The sequence below is a fragment of the Hippichthys cyanospilos genome, chromosome 5, assembly GCF_059441005.1.
Source record: "Hippichthys cyanospilos isolate Australia breed blue-spotted pipefish chromosome 5, RoL_Hcya_1.0, whole genome shotgun sequence".
Lineage (NCBI taxonomy): Eukaryota > Metazoa > Chordata > Actinopteri > Syngnathiformes > Syngnathidae > Hippichthys > Hippichthys cyanospilos.
Window position 1 is genome coordinate 17,348,473 of NC_142373.1, and position 15,018 is coordinate 17,363,490.

General features: G+C 40.1%; 2 protein-coding genes across 12 annotated transcripts in view; one reads left to right on the forward strand and one right to left on the reverse strand.

Moving 5' to 3' along the window:
* Window positions 1-9,402, reverse strand: part of LOC148423809 (ATP-binding cassette sub-family C member 4-like) — a 46,717-nt gene extending 37,315 nt beyond the window's left edge. For 9 of the 10 annotated variants that reach the window (XR_015865608.1, XR_015865606.1, XR_015865607.1 and 6 more), the window contains exons 1-15: window positions 9,246-9,402; window positions 7,965-8,075; window positions 6,446-6,566; window positions 6,144-6,368; window positions 5,985-6,074; window positions 5,509-5,672; window positions 5,309-5,434; window positions 4,981-5,230; window positions 4,309-4,416; window positions 3,582-3,671; window positions 3,326-3,517; window positions 2,279-2,373; window positions 2,123-2,209; window positions 1,954-2,050; window positions 659-874 (exon numbers count right to left, since the gene is read on the reverse strand). Coding sequence is in view for 6 of the 10 variants with exons in the window: in XM_088414881.1 (XP_088271007.1) it covers window positions 659-874; window positions 1,954-2,050; window positions 2,123-2,209; window positions 2,279-2,373; window positions 3,326-3,517; window positions 3,582-3,671; window positions 4,309-4,416; window positions 4,981-5,230; window positions 5,309-5,434; window positions 5,509-5,672; window positions 5,985-6,074; window positions 6,144-6,368; window positions 6,446-6,566; window positions 7,965-8,075; window positions 9,246-9,319 (2,046 nt within the window). In the remaining 4 variants the exon portion in view is untranslated. Of the gene's footprint in view, window positions 1-658; window positions 875-1,953; window positions 2,051-2,122; window positions 2,210-2,278; window positions 2,374-3,325; window positions 3,518-3,581; window positions 3,672-4,308; window positions 4,417-4,980; window positions 5,231-5,308; window positions 5,435-5,508; window positions 5,673-5,984; window positions 6,075-6,143; window positions 6,369-6,445; window positions 6,567-7,964; window positions 8,076-9,245 lie in introns of those variants that run through there. The other variant, XM_088414882.1, reaches the window with a different exon arrangement.
* A 1,007-nt stretch (window positions 9,403-10,409) lies between these two features.
* Window positions 10,410-14,636, forward strand: LOC148423810 (claudin-10-like). Of its 2 annotated transcripts, none has more exons than XM_088415079.1 (5): window positions 10,410-10,623; window positions 13,092-13,253; window positions 14,109-14,190; window positions 14,291-14,392; window positions 14,486-14,636. In XM_088415079.1, exons 1-5 carry the CDS (start codon window positions 10,410-10,412, stop codon window positions 14,634-14,636), a joined length of 711 nt encoding a protein of 236 aa, XP_088271205.1. The 2 variants fall into 2 exon arrangements, with proteins under 2 accessions (XP_088271205.1, XP_088271206.1); XM_088415080.1 differs by lacking the exon at window positions 10,410-10,623 and adding an exon at window positions 12,587-12,797.
* The last annotated feature ends 382 nt before the right edge of the window (window positions 14,637-15,018 follow it).

The window sequence follows — 15,018 nt, forward strand, 5'->3', positions numbered from 1 at the left end:
TTGAAATAGTGACATGGAGAATAAAATTGCAAGAAATGCATTGTTTTAACAATAATTTTTATGAGAATAGGGAAAAAGGTGGGGGGAAAAAATCGTAATAGTCCATGAAAACATTTAATTTTTCAGTGTCTTGTCACCATTTACCCAATTTGTGAGTAATTCATTACATCAACTGACAAAATGTTTTGTCACAAACTATTAGTCAGAACGCTCAAAAATGATTGGCAGGTTATGTTTTTTATGGGAATGGGTGGAGAAAATATTTGTGGAAAAAAAACCCACTATGGTTAGTTATAATGCTCAAAATGTGTCTTTTTAATATCCAGCCTTACAACAATTAAATATATATGTGGCCAGTCCCTCCATTTTTTTTAATGTTTTCATAAAGCTACTCTTTTCTTGAAACTGTTTGCCTTCATTTTACTGAATGCCTTTGTTGTTTGACAAGATGTTTAATATTGCTGCAGTTGTTTGCACTGCTGTCGAACTTTATTGCATCAGACTGAAAGCTTTGGCGACATGATAAGCAAAACATTAAAAAAAATAAAAAACATCTCTTTCTGATGCAATCCAGTGAACAGCAACCACAATAATATTGCATGTCAAATAAGTCTTTGAAGTGTCTTATCAAAATCAATGACTCTCCTGTTGCACCTACCAGTGTGAGTGTCTCTTCCATCAGCGAATAGGACGAGGCGGACAAAGACGCCATGGACGACATGGACTTGTCGGAGAGCGCGGCGGGGCAAAGGGAGGCCATTATGGGGGTCGTGCTCGCTCTTTCTTCCTGACTGTCGTCCTCCTTGAGGAGTGAGGAGAAGTCAAGTCCAGAGCTCTGCAAGTCCCTGTAGCTCCCCTTGGCCGCCATTTGACCCTGACAACATGAATTAGTGGAATTTGTATCCAAATAGACTTGTCGTTTCCAAATCTTTTTTCCTCCGACTACGAGAAGCGCTCTAAGTGTCTAAAGGCGCCTAATCATAGAGAAATTAAACCAGTTTTAACGTACATTTTTTTTTACGTAAAATGTATTAGAAATGGACCGTAGGAGCATGGTAGTTAAGGTGACACCATTTAGCACACATTTTATTATTTATTTACTTCAGGTTATTTCAGACCCATCTGGTTTTAGAATGAAAAAAGGGTACATTTTGAGGGAAAAAAAAAATCATTAAAAAAAAAGAGGGGGGCTTTTTTTATTGCCTACCTTATTATTTGCTCAATTATGGAATTTAGTCTGTCATTAGAATGTCATTGTGTGGTGTTACATTGCATATGACAATAAATCTCTTGAATCTTGAATCTGACTTCTACCCAAAAAAATAGGGTGACCCAATTATTGGGGTATACATTCGACCCATAAACATGCAATTTTGTTGGCCCTTTAAAAAAAAAAAAAAAAAAAGTCTGACTGACCCAAAAAAGCCTTTGTTATAACCTATTTTATATAAGTATTTTCAAAAAATATTATAAAAAATCCTTTCAGAATGTTTTCAATTGTGCTTGTTTTGTTTTTTTTGTTGTTTTTTTTGTTTTTAACTCTAAAAGCAGAAAAATAACCAAATTTGGGTCAAAAAAGGACTGAATCAACATTTTGGTTCTTTTATTTAACCTAAAAAGTTGGGTCAAATGAATTAACCACAGAGCAATAAAATTTTGTTTGTGGCTTAGCATTATTTTGGGGAGTCGGTGGGCGGTAACAAAACCTTTTTTTTTTTTGCGTTGGTTTGTGGGTTTTCATTTGACAATCCCTTTCCGACTCATGGGTTATTTTTGCCAACAGTTTTCAGAGTCTGGTCTCATTTAAGACCAAACCGTCCTTAGGTAGCAATGTGGCACATGCGTCAAGTGGGCGGGCATAGGCTCCAGCTCACCCTTGACTGTCATGAGGTCAAGCCCCATTGAAAATGTTCGAATGCAATTTTGAATATGTACATGAAAATGCTCACTCACTTCCTTTAAGACTACAATTTGGTGTGCGGCCTTCAGATATTGCAGCTGGTGAGTGACGAAAACACGTGGCTTGTCCCTCAGGAGTCCACAAATACACCTACGGAAAAAAAAAAATGACCGGTTTCAAAATATGCCAACAAAAACAGCTGGAGTATAACAGTTGTTTTACTCCTCAAAGATGTGCTTGCCGACTTCAGCGTCCACGGCACTCAGGGGGTCATCTAGTAGGTAGATGTCTGCATCCTGGTACACTGCTCTGAAAAAGAAAAAAAAAGTCACGCCAGGAGTAAAAAAAAAAAAAAAAAAGAAAGTTTCTTTTGTGTACCTGGCCAAGCTGACTCTGGCCTTCTGTCCTCCGCTCAAGTTGGCCCCTCTGTCGCCGACGGGTGCCAAGTCACCACCTGGCAGCAGCTGCATGTCCTGGATAAGGTCCAAACGCAGCTCTTACAGAGTCATTCCAAAGCGGACTTACTGTAAGCCAGTCCTCAAATAGTGGGGCGCGCCTGCGATGTGATGGCAGGAAAACAAGCTTTGCTTTTTGCGCTATGAGGTGTAATTCAAGATCTATGGCACTAGGTGGTGCTGTGGCGCTCACAAGGTCAAAGTCTGCGGAAGTTACAAACTTTCAAATTGCTGTCAATATTTTCAGTTGAAGAATAATAAAGTATATATCAACAATACTTTAACATTAATAGATAAAAAGGGATTAACGTGTCCGCCACGAGTCCCGAGTTCAAATCCAGCTCGCACTGGCCTTCCTGTGCGGAGTTTGCATGATCTCCCCGTGCCCATGTGCGTTCTCTTTTGAGCACTGCGGCTTTTTCTCGCTCTCCAAAAGCATGCTTTGTAGGTGTGCTGGACACATATTGTCATTAGGCGTGATTGGGTGCGTGAATTATTATTGTTTTAAATACTTTTTTTTTTTTTTTTCGGTTAAAACTGTGTTAAATGTTTCAGATCAATTTACACACGTTATTATTTATTCACTGATTTTTTTTCCCAGCATCATTTGGTTAAAAATGTTTCAAGTTTTAATAAGGTTTGACGAATATACATATATTTTTATTTTGGGCACTTTGATGCACTTTAAGCTGTTTTTTTTCAGATTCAGAATAATCTGTGACTTGTATGAATCCTGTTAAAAGTAAAATCAACATTTGATGAAAGTTGATTTGAACGTTTTTTTTTCTCTTGTAATGTTAAAAAGTTTACAATTTTAGGTATACAATTTTCATTGATAATGATGTCATTTATAGTCACCGCTGCGAGTGGGGGCAAGCAAAGAATAATTCCCTTTGCAAAGAATAATTGGGAAACATTGCTGTAAGCTGAAGGTCCGAGAACCCTGAAAGGGAAGCGGACTACTTCTCACTCTCTTGAGGGCGCAGGCTCTCAGCACTCGGTCATACTTGAAGCGGTTGAGCTCTTTGCCGAAAAGGATGTTGCTTCGGATGGTGCCGGGTAAAATCCAGGGCAGCTGGGAAGTGTAGGTCAACCGCCCCCGAACCTTGACCATGCCACTTTCTTGGTTCAGCTCCCCCAGGATGGCGCTGAGGAGCGAAGACTAGCACAAAACATCAAACGACCCTCAGTGGGCGTTACTTTACAAATCACGATGGCAACCATACCTTCCCTGAGCCCACGGGACCGATTACAGCAAGCAACTGAGCAGCTCTCACTGTGAAGGACACGTTGTGTAAGGTTGGAGTCTCTTGCATCTGGCAGGAAAACATTCAAAACAAAAATCAGCACTTTTTTTACTTTTTTCTTCAAGTTAAATTTTGATGGGGTTTTTTTTCCTATTCAGATTAACCTGTAACGTGTTTTAACCCTATAAAAAACCAAACATTTTTTGAAAGGGGACTTATATTGCTTTTTTGGTCATCTTAAAAATGATCAAATGTAATGAATTTATTTTAAGTCACTGCGGAGGTGCGCAAAATGTTTTCTTTTTCCTTGAGGTTGCTTTGCAAAAAATAACCAAGAAGCACTTAACTACACTATTTCTTCATTATCTTTATAGATTATTACTTTCAAGAGGGACAACATACTGTTTACAAGGGGTCCTCAAGACAGCAATAATGATTTTAAATCAGATTAAATGTAAAGCCAACTTTCAGATCTTAGGAAAAAAAATTGCTATTCATAGATTGTGCATAGCCACAATGAAGTTATGTATGTAATGAATATGTATGTATGTTATGAATGCAATCATGATGTACTTGTTCACTCAAGGTATATGCAGTCCTGTTTTAAGAGCAACAAATATTTATATATGTGGATGAAACTTCCAGAAATGTATGTGAAAACTTTGTCTTAACAATTTGAGCAAGGAATTCATTCAACTGGCCTGACCTTGTCCCAGTAGCACACCAAATCTTGAATCATCAGCATGCAGTCTTTCTTCTCTTCCCCTGGGAGTCCCAAATGCTGAGGAGCGACTTCTTCCAGAAGGAGAAAATTCTGACAGGGATCATGCTATCAGTCTTGATATTTTATAAGGAGTCACTTAGTAATAAGCCATCACTGGCCATTTTCTTAGGTAAACACACAATCCAAAGCAATAATGCTCAATATTTACCGTAATTCCCCAAATAAGACATACTGTTTTCCCCCAAAATGATGCGTCCTATAAGTGGCGACTTAAAAATTATATATATTTTTTATTTGTCAACTATTCGAGGATTAATTGATCTGCCTGCCACATAAGCAGAGTTTTGATGCACAGATGTGCATTATTATATCGGCCATATTCTTACTTACAATAATAACCGTAATGCCATAATCAAGAGGGTGAATGTCAGTTGGGTGTTAGCAGCCAGTGCTTATTGCAGCTAACAGCAGCTTACAGATATGAACACAAGAAAATATGAAGAGTTTAGGAAGACGAAATTCATTTGTTTTTTCATTGTTGCCAAAGTATTGGTGCATCTTACATATGGTAACATAGAAAATACCAGAATTTTACCCCAAAGTTAAGTCTTATATTTGGGGAATTACGGTATCAAACAAAATGTTTCATCTTACTTGAATTCTGCGGTTGCTGATGAGAGACTCTGAGACTTTCTCGATTGCGAAGGGAAAGAAGAGCGTGATGGTGAGTCTGATGGCACCGTAGAGGGAAACGGCCATGAAGACGGCGCTGGAAGACAGCTGATTGCCCGACAGCACGTGGGCGCAAACTGAGAGGAAGATGATGAGCTTGCTGGCCACGAAGAACGACGCCATGTTTAAGCCACGCAGGTAGGAACTTTTCATTATTTTGGAGACTTCCAATCTGGACCATTACCGAAAAAAAAAAAAAAAATGTCAGTCGACGAATTTGTATTTGTTGACAAGAATAAAGACAGGCTACCTTCGGACTTCATCCACAAGCGCGACAAAAGGTTTCTCCCACCCGCACATTTTTATAACACGGATCCCAGAGATGACCTCGTTCATCGTGCGTATCCTGTCGTCAGTCAGGACTGCGGTGTCAGCCCTGGAACGACAAACACTTTGGCGACCGCGGTACCGAAACAACGACTGACACCGCTCCATCTGATCGTTGCCAACCTCAGCTGAGAAAAGAGTCTTCCAAACATAGTCTGCGCTGGTATCAGGACAAAGAAGACAGCCATTCCTGCCAGGCACGATGGACCGATCAAATACGTCAGCAGTATTATCACCATTGCTGCTTGCAGGGGGGTGATCCACAGAAAGTGCAGGTACAGTGTAACCTGGGTAAATAAAAGATATGGAAAGTCATCCATATCCTGTGTTAAAAACAAACAAAAAAAATAGTTCTGTGCTAAAGGATTGAAAAAAGTAACCGCTCTATTTACGTCCTGTGGCAGCTGGACTCTGCTGACTTTGCAATCTAATAAACCTATACGTGAAATGTTTTAGAAATCGTTTCTGTAAGAAAATATTCCGTTAACGATGAGTATGATCTGTAGTTTTGTTCACCAGCTGTATTTTACAGGAAAAATTTTGTGATGTCTTAAATAAACAATGGCTTGTACAGATCAATCTAATTTTCAGCATCGTACCTCATCAAATCTGCTGACGTCGTTGGACAACAGATTGACTATTTGTCCCGTGGTCGTTTTAGTCAGCGCCGTGTTGTTAAGACTGAGAGCCTACGCGGATACAAAAGTGTGATACATGGCATAACCAGAAAGTAACTCAATAATGTCGGCAATGTTTACCTTACGATAGATCATGTGACACATGGCCACGCGGATTTTCATGCCCGCTCTTTGAACATGGTAGAAATACAGATGGTGGAGGATGGCCAACCAGACGTTGGACAGGCAGATTCCCAGTGCGTAGCTGTAGGCCTTGTAGACGTACATCGGCTCTGAGGTATCACGACTCTCAAAGAACTCGATAAACTTGCCGAGTAACACTGGCTGGACGACTTTGATGATTGCCTGATGGAGTAAAACGGACATGCGAAAACACCCATAATCCATCATTGCCTTTTCAAAGAGAGATGCTTTGACGACACCTCTAGGAAGATGTATACTCCAATGAGAGAGTAGGATCTCCAGTAACACTTGACGAGGGCTCTATTGAGTTTCGGCTGCCGTAGATCTTTTGCCGCAAGCTTAACCTCTTGTTCCCAGTACCTTCGAAAAGCATGAGGCATCATGATGCAGCATAGGTACATCAGCGTTACATCAGTATTGCATATGTGCATGTTCTGACCCCGACCGAACAGATAAACAATCCCTCGTACCGCCTGTGCGAGAGTAAATACACGCCAACCTTATCCGCATCTTTTAGTTTTGTTGAGGTTCCGGAGTTATTTAGGAGGGATTTTCACAGTCATCCAAATAAACAACAGTGTTTCATTTATCACCTACAATGTTTTACAATAGAAAATGTTGAAGTGTTGGAAATGCATATTTGGGAGAACGCGGCCAGCCAATCACCATTGTAATACGTACATCGATTCACCTGTGGGCGGGAACTGTTATGAATACTGGTTTTCCACAGGACTGATTTGATAGGAGGAACGGCTCTCAGTGAGCGCCGCTTCTTGAAATTGCTGTGCATTTTATATTATTAAAATGACTGTTTTAACTCCTTCATTTACTCCGCCGGGGTAGTCTCCAGCGCTCGGCGAACCATTTGAGGATAACGGCCAAGGGGGCGGCTGGATGGATGTTTTGTGGCCAACCGGCGTGGAACTGTGTCATGTATGGGGCGAGCTAGCCACACGGTGAGAAGAGCAGCTTCAGTAAATGAGACGTTTCACTTCCTGGTTCGAAATACCTGTACCGTATAACTCGTGTTTAAAAAGAAATTAAATCACCAATGTGGCAAATGTAATTTATATGCATATATATATTTTTTTTTTCTTTTACCAAATCCTGAAAGGCCACTAAATAATACACAAAGCTCTACTGGCGTACGCACAAGTAAGGGTCCTCAGCTCAAAGAGCTGCTGACAGCTCTTTCATTGAAACCCCCCCTGACAGCCTCGCCTGTTGACCGGACAACATGACACTAAACGTCATATGCGACTGTGTGGAGAAGTCAACCTTGGCACAGTGATCTTAATCTTGGGCGCAAAATCCAGTTCCTATATAGACTACAGAAAATCAATGAAAGTGCATCTGCCAAATGGTGAGAAGAGAGGACAGTCTGTTTTGTGCTGCGGCTCCACTGATACATGCTATATATAGGTGGGCTGAATGTCAAGCACAACCTCAAAAACAAGATCACCTTTCTTCAATGGGTGGGGGTAGTGTTGTGACTTTGTGGCGTTACAGTTTTGAGTGACTTTAATGGTTATTATTGTGGCTTACGTTTTTCTGCATAGCATCATATTTGCAGCAGCGACTATGGCGCATTATACGGGAGTATAAAAGCTACAAAGAGGCTCTTACAGAACCTACATTTTGCGATTTAAACCATCAGTCATTCTATTTAACACTGTAGAATGGGACTCAATCAATTCAATTCTCAACATCAATTCTGTAAATGCAGATAATGAAAATAAAGATGTTAGCTCTTCTTACCACTGTAACTCCTCCCCAAGGCTATCAGAAGCATCCTCAGGAAGAACCTTGTACATGTCATCTTCTTCCAGTCTCCTCTTGTAGCCAATCCTGAACAAGGGATTCAACCAACTACGCAGTACAAATATAATCAATGCCCATACTAATAATAACAATGTAATAATGGACATGTATTTCAATGGCAGCTGGATAAGCTGATTTCTGTGTTCTTTGCATAGTTACACCTTTCGAAGATTTCATTTCTTCAAGCTAATTTGAATATCACAGTGAGACAAACCAACGATACACATGCGTTTCTAAATGGTTTTATTTGCAAAAGCAACAAACTAGCAAGTCCACCTCAGAATGGCGATCGCAACCCCCCCGTGATAATTGAATTTGGCGAAATAGGATTTCTGAGAAGGGGAAGACAAAATAAGATTACTCTCGTTCTGAATCGGCCATAATTGAATGAAATACATTAAAAAAATTAAATGATTAATATGCACACAAAAATACACAGAAATCAGGAGGGAAGCAAAAGTATGTGACAGACTATAAATCTCAATCAAATCCGAGCATCATCTTCATAATTGATGATGATGATGCTTGGTTGGTCCGAAGCAGGGTTCACCACCCTTTTTGAAACCGAGTAATACGAAGGGCTGCCAGTTAACGTGAACTCAACATGTCAATGATTTCTCAACACAATGAAGGAAACAGCTGATGTAAATATGTAAATCAAGTGTAATATGTGATGCACATGTACGTATGTATAAATGTTTGTAAAATTCATGGAAAATCACAAAGTTTTATCACTTGCAAGCACTTGCACTCATTTGCAGAAGGGGCCTGCGTGCTAGTCATGTAATCTTTGGGGGCTACCTTGGTGAAATTTTTGATAATTCAGTCATTTCGAGACTTAAGCTCGCGTCCAGTAAATAGTTCTAGTTATAGATCTTAATGCATATGAGTTATGAGCATAAGAAGACATGCTGACGATTTTACACATATTTACTGTCATATTACTGTTAAATGATAAGTAAGAATACTTCTCACGGCACTTGCTCTTCTTATTATTTAAGACAGCAGCAGGTGTACCTTATGAACTTCAAGTGTCAAGCACAAAGTTTTGACAACTTGACTTTGCACCCTAAGAATGATAATTATTGTCAATAAACCTCAGTTCTGTCCTCCGATGTGTGCAATGTTTGTATGCTATTTTAGATGACGACTCTCGTGTGCAATTACCTGCCACCACAAGCAGGTGTGTGTCAATGACGGCTGTCGCTCTTTTCTTACCAGAAGAGAAGCTTGGAGACAAGATTAGCCTTTGAAGACGGATTAGCCTTCACGTCTTGACGCAGAGCTTCCATGTCCGGTACATATGCCTAGGTTGTAGGCAAAAAATATGAATGAAAAGTATGTCAACTATATATATATCTGGCAACAAAGGAGGGCAATTATTTCAAGTAGAAAGCGGCCGGCTTGATAACCGAGCGCGTGCGAGAGGCGTGGAAATGTGACGTAGTCAAGCCCAAGGTCTGTTCTGATTGGTTGTTAAAAGTGTCCGTCAATCAAATACTTCCTACCAATCCTGGATCAAATAAATAAATAAACAATTTAACTCATTCGTTCATTGTGGGTAAACAGAACAAACAGTGAGTTTTAATCGGGACGTCGTGGAATACGTGTTAAGCAGAACACTAGTGAAACGCGAGCTTTGTAGCGCCATCTAAGTGGTATATGCCCTCACTATCTCAAAATAGTCATAGTTCGACAATAAAAAAAAAGAAATACATACGTGCTTAGACGTCGACTCTGCAGCAAATTTAGAAACATTTTGCAAGAAGCAGATCATTCAATTGTACTTTGACAATCGAAGTTTCAATATTTTATCCAATATCTCATGTTTTCCGGGGGGGGGGGGGGGGGGGGGGGGTGTAAAAGCAATGACAACCAATTTTACGTTGCATTGTTAGTCGCTCACTTGGACGAGTTTTACGGCAAATTTTAGGAATGCAAATTTGCCATTCATATCCTTTTTTTAGAGACCAATGTTGAAATAGGTTTTCCTTTACAATGACCTGTCAATGTATAATGTATATACAGACACATACATACATGCTGATGAGTGGTGCTGATGAGAAACTCGAAAGTGGACTTCGGTTCCATCGAAACGTGACTGATTGTGTTCATGCGATGCACGGTATGACTCCCATTCCGAAGCCGTGACACACGCGGGAGGTGCTTTGTCATTGGCGAGAAATAATAACTAACTCCCAGCACTGACTTTGATTACTGTTTGACTTCGAGGCCTTTGCGTCCATCCTCGAACGCGAGAGATGTCCTGTCTGTAAATCATCTCAGTGAAAACACATGTCCAAAGTGTAATTTATCCATCCGGGGCGATTGCGTGTATTTGTTCCGTTAAAAAGTCTCACATTGAATTGTGAGGGCCAGCAAATGTCCGGCTTGCAGATCCTGGCTTTCATCAGCGGCCTGGGGGGTCTGGGGGCCACCATTGGCGCCACGGTGTCCAATGAATGGAAGGCCACCAGCCGGGCGTCCTCGGTCATCACGGCCACCTGGGTGCTGCAGGGCCTGTGGAACAACTGCGCCGGGAACGCCATCGGAGCGCTCCACTGCAGGCCGCACCATACCATCTTGAACTTGGACGGTAAGAGGCTCATTGTGCTTCTGCTTTCACGCTATTCATACACTAATGCGCCGCCATTCCAAAGTGCGTGGCCCATTTGTCTCGTTTCATGGTGAGACATCGGTTCGCTACCGCGCGTGATGTAATGCCGGGAAATGTTCCTGCTGTGTGACAGCTAAGGAATAGAAATATTCATCGCTGGCATTCACTCTATTGTCGCAAAATTGTCCTTATTTATACCTTATTTACTGACGTGAGCGAAACAGCTGCAGTATACGCCACTGCAAACTTTAACCTCAATAATGAGCCGTTTTAATTGAATTCCTCTCAAGCCGCAGTCATCAAAACGGAGAATTATTATCGTTAAAAGGTGAAATATGTAACACCTCTATAGATTCTCATTGAGTTTAGGATACAGTGACACATGCAAAACATTTCAGAGTTTGACTTTTAACGTTATTATCAATAAGAAACCAACATTAAAATATTCAGCTGTAATCTGCCATTTTAATCCTGTTTTCTGTCTTTACATACTTTATTATGGTGAGCCTTCATTTTTTTTTATGTTCCCTTGGCTTTACTGCATTTTTAACATAAATTAGTCTCAATCACACTCACTAATTGTATTGAATCATTTTCTGAAATGTACTACGCCGAAAAAGGTCATATCACAATAGATAATGAGAGAATAACAGAAGTCATTATGATTTTTGTGTAGTAAATTAAAATTTCCAAGAACAGAAAATTGCTATTACTGTAATTACATGAAATTTGACGGACATCGTATTTGCTATGTCAAAAGTACTAGTGGTATCGGTACATAGTATCAGTATTGGTGACGACGCGAGAGTGTTCATATTGGTCTCCATCCGAAGAAAAGTGGAATCAAAAATCCTATTTTTTTTTTTAACTAAACTCTAAGTTTGATTTTTCAGTTGAATAGTTCAATAAATATGACGGATTTGTTGTTGATTTGTTCTGACGCTTTTACTGATTTAACCCCCATACACACACACACACACACCTGCAAACTAAAAATCTTTGCCCTGATGGCACTTGGCTAGTAGAAATTGCCTAAAATGTGAGTCTGATTTTTCAGTGGATTCGTTCAATAAATCAGACAAAGTTTTGTCGTGAATTTACTTTTGTGTTGTTATTGATTTAACCCCCCCATGTACACTATCGCTCTCTCTCTCACACACAAACACACACACACACACACACACACACACACACACACACACGACTGCACACTAAAAAAGCTTTGTCCTGGTGGCCCTTAGCTAATAAAAAATATTTCACTGGATGAAATATTTTTTGAAACTGGTATTGACTCTTGGTTAATTATGTAACCCTCAAAACTTGGGTCAAATGAATAACCCACAAAATAACCCTTTTCGCGTCATGTGGGTCCAAAATAACCCAAATTAGGTGAACATTTGCAGTCATTTGAGTGTAACGAATAACCCACAATGCAGCAGTGTGCCATCTCTTGGCTAAAAATACCGTGAGAATGATGTGGAAGAAAATGCCCATAAAATAGTCAAAATGATACTGTATTTTCTCCAATCCTTTGATCTTTACACCACAGGCATTTCACATGAAAGGGAAAGCATTGAAAGGGTACACCAGGGAGCTGAAATTTCACCCAGACGCTAACAACATATCAAAGTTCCATCCCCTGGCTAAAATACCGCCAGAATGACGTGAAAAGGTTCCAAAACATCGCACAGGGGTTAAACTCCATCCGGGCGCCGTCATCCTGTTGTGTGAATTGTTAGCAAGGAGTCTTGAGAAGCACATGACCAAGCGTCAGCCCTCTTTTTGAAGTTCAAGTCCAAACTCCCAGTGGCAGGCTACCAGAGCCCATAACATATTAACCAACTTAGCGTTGCACATCCTGGCTACTTTTCCAACCGCCTGAGAACCATTAATCAATCTGGGGTCCCGCCGACGCCGTCGGCGCAGAGTCATTCGGAGCAGCATGTATCAGGAGATCCTGGCCTTTGCGCTGGCCACCTCGGGATGGGTCCTGGTGTCGTCCACCCTGCCCACGGACTACTGGAAGGTGTCCTCGCTGGACGGGACGGTCATCACCACGGCGACCTACTGGGCCAACCTGTGGAAGACGTGCGTCACCGATTCCACCGGCGTGTCCAACTGCAAAGACTTCCCTTCCATGCTTGCGTTGGCTGGTCAGCTGCGCTTTTTTTTTTCCTTTTGCCCTCTCATTTTAATTCACACTTCCTCTCGCTTTACCCCTCAAATTGGGGTTTGACGGTAAATGTGTCAATGTTTAGCACTTAAAAACCTATCAAGGAAATTGAGCGTAAGCCTCAGGGGATTTGGAGCACGGTTCGCTAGTTCCGAGCTAATATTTGCCTCTCGATGGCGTCTCGTGACTAATTTGGCCGCGTGTTTTGTGTGCATTTTTCTTTGAAAGGTCAAAAGGTCGTTGAGCCTAACATTGATTATTCGTGTTTGCACAGGTTACATCCAGGCCTGCAGAGGGCTGATGATAGCAGCGGTGTGTCTTGGCTTTTTTGGTACCGTCTTCGCTCTGGTGGGAATGAAGTGTACAAAAATCGGAGGGAGTGACAAGAGCAAAGCCAGGATCGCATGTTTGGCGGGGGCAAATTTTATCCTCAGCGGTAAGAAAGTCTCTAAATTTAAAAAAATATATTTCTTTTTGTATGAATGCATGCACCAAATTTCATAATTTGTGACTTTTTTAAAAATAACAGGAAATTAATTCTTTTCATTATTTAACTTTATTATAAAAAGATGAAAAGATGCATGTTTTTCCCTTTTTTCACATTTTTTGGTGTGTGCTGGAGGATAAAAATGTGACTAGATATTTTGAATTAGTTGTTTTTTATCATAGAAAAGCATGTACTGTATTTTAGTGTTTTCACAATTTTTCTGTTCATTAAAATAACGTGGGATTTCGTGATGTACTTAATGTATTACCCTTCTGAGACCCAGTTTATTCATTTGTGTCCACAGTAGTGGACATTTGTATTTGCTCTTTATTTTTTGACTTCTTTGACCTTGCTGGACACAACATAGGCAAAATGAACATAATGGACATGAATCTCCACAGGTTGACTCTCAGTACAGTGAAATACAGTAGATAGTGTGTTAAACAGGCTCCCTCTGGTGGTACACTGAAGAATCACTTATTTAAAAGTGCAAAATATGTTTGTTTGTAACTAAAAAATGTTTTTTTTTTTTATTAAATACAGCACATGGTATTTGTTAATTGTAGCTCTGTGTTTAACTTTAAAGCACACATTAGCATTTATTGATCCGGACTTTTTTATTTTTATTACAGAAATATTTGAATTTTACATCTAATTAAGTTATTTTAATGATTATTGTATAGTATATAGTTTTTTTTTTTCCTTCAAGTGCAGTATTAATGTTTAAACTTCATGTTACAGTCTGTAGTTGTGTCACAAACTACCTCCAGTGGATCTGTGACTTTTTGTGTTGTTCTTTTTCAGGCCTGTGCTCACTTTCAGCATGCTCCCTATATGCACATCGCATAACATCTGACTTTTTCAACCCAATGTTTGTGGCACAAAAGTAAGAAATATTATTCATGTTTTGAAATAACTTCACAAAAGAGTCACATTTGTATAATAACATTTTTTTTTTTTAAAAACTTCCCTTTCTTCCATTTTAGGTATGAGCTGGGAGCGGCGCTCTTTATTGGCTGGGGAGGTTCTGTCCTTTGTGTTCTTGGCGGAATCGTGCTCTGCTTCTCTGTGGTCAACTGTGAGAGAAGGTCAGTCTTTTACGCCTGGGTTACTTTGGGACATTTCATTAGGTACACCGAAACACAAATGTTGTGTGTGTGCGTGTGTGTTTCCACCCACAGTCGTACAGATTATGTCTACAAAGGCGCTGCCTCACATTCGCATATCTCCTCCTACCAAAGAGGGAGAGGACAGTCTGTGAGCCAGAGGCCACCTCCTGACTACAGCAGCTCCTCCAGGGCGCCCAATTTTGATAAGAATGTATATGTGTAAATGATGGGAATATTAAGAGCAGTCGCATAGTGAGTCGTGTAAGATAGCGGTGTTCTTCAAACACGGCAAACGAATTCAAGTTGTTTCATCAACAAAATATATGTCTGTATAACGATTGTGTATAGGAATTTGAGAAATAATTTCAGTGTATTTTGTTTTGAAAAACAAAAACCTGCCTTTGGTTTTCCAATTCAAAAGCACATCACCAGGTGTTGCCCTTTTTTTTAGCCAAACACAAAAAATATGTTGAAAATAAATCCTGTACAGATATATATATTTTCAAACTTTTGACAACATCATACTCATTTTTAAGCCTGTTTAGGTGTGCTTGTTCTTTTAAAATTTGTTGGCCTTCTGCAAAAAATAAAAAATGTGCCTAACC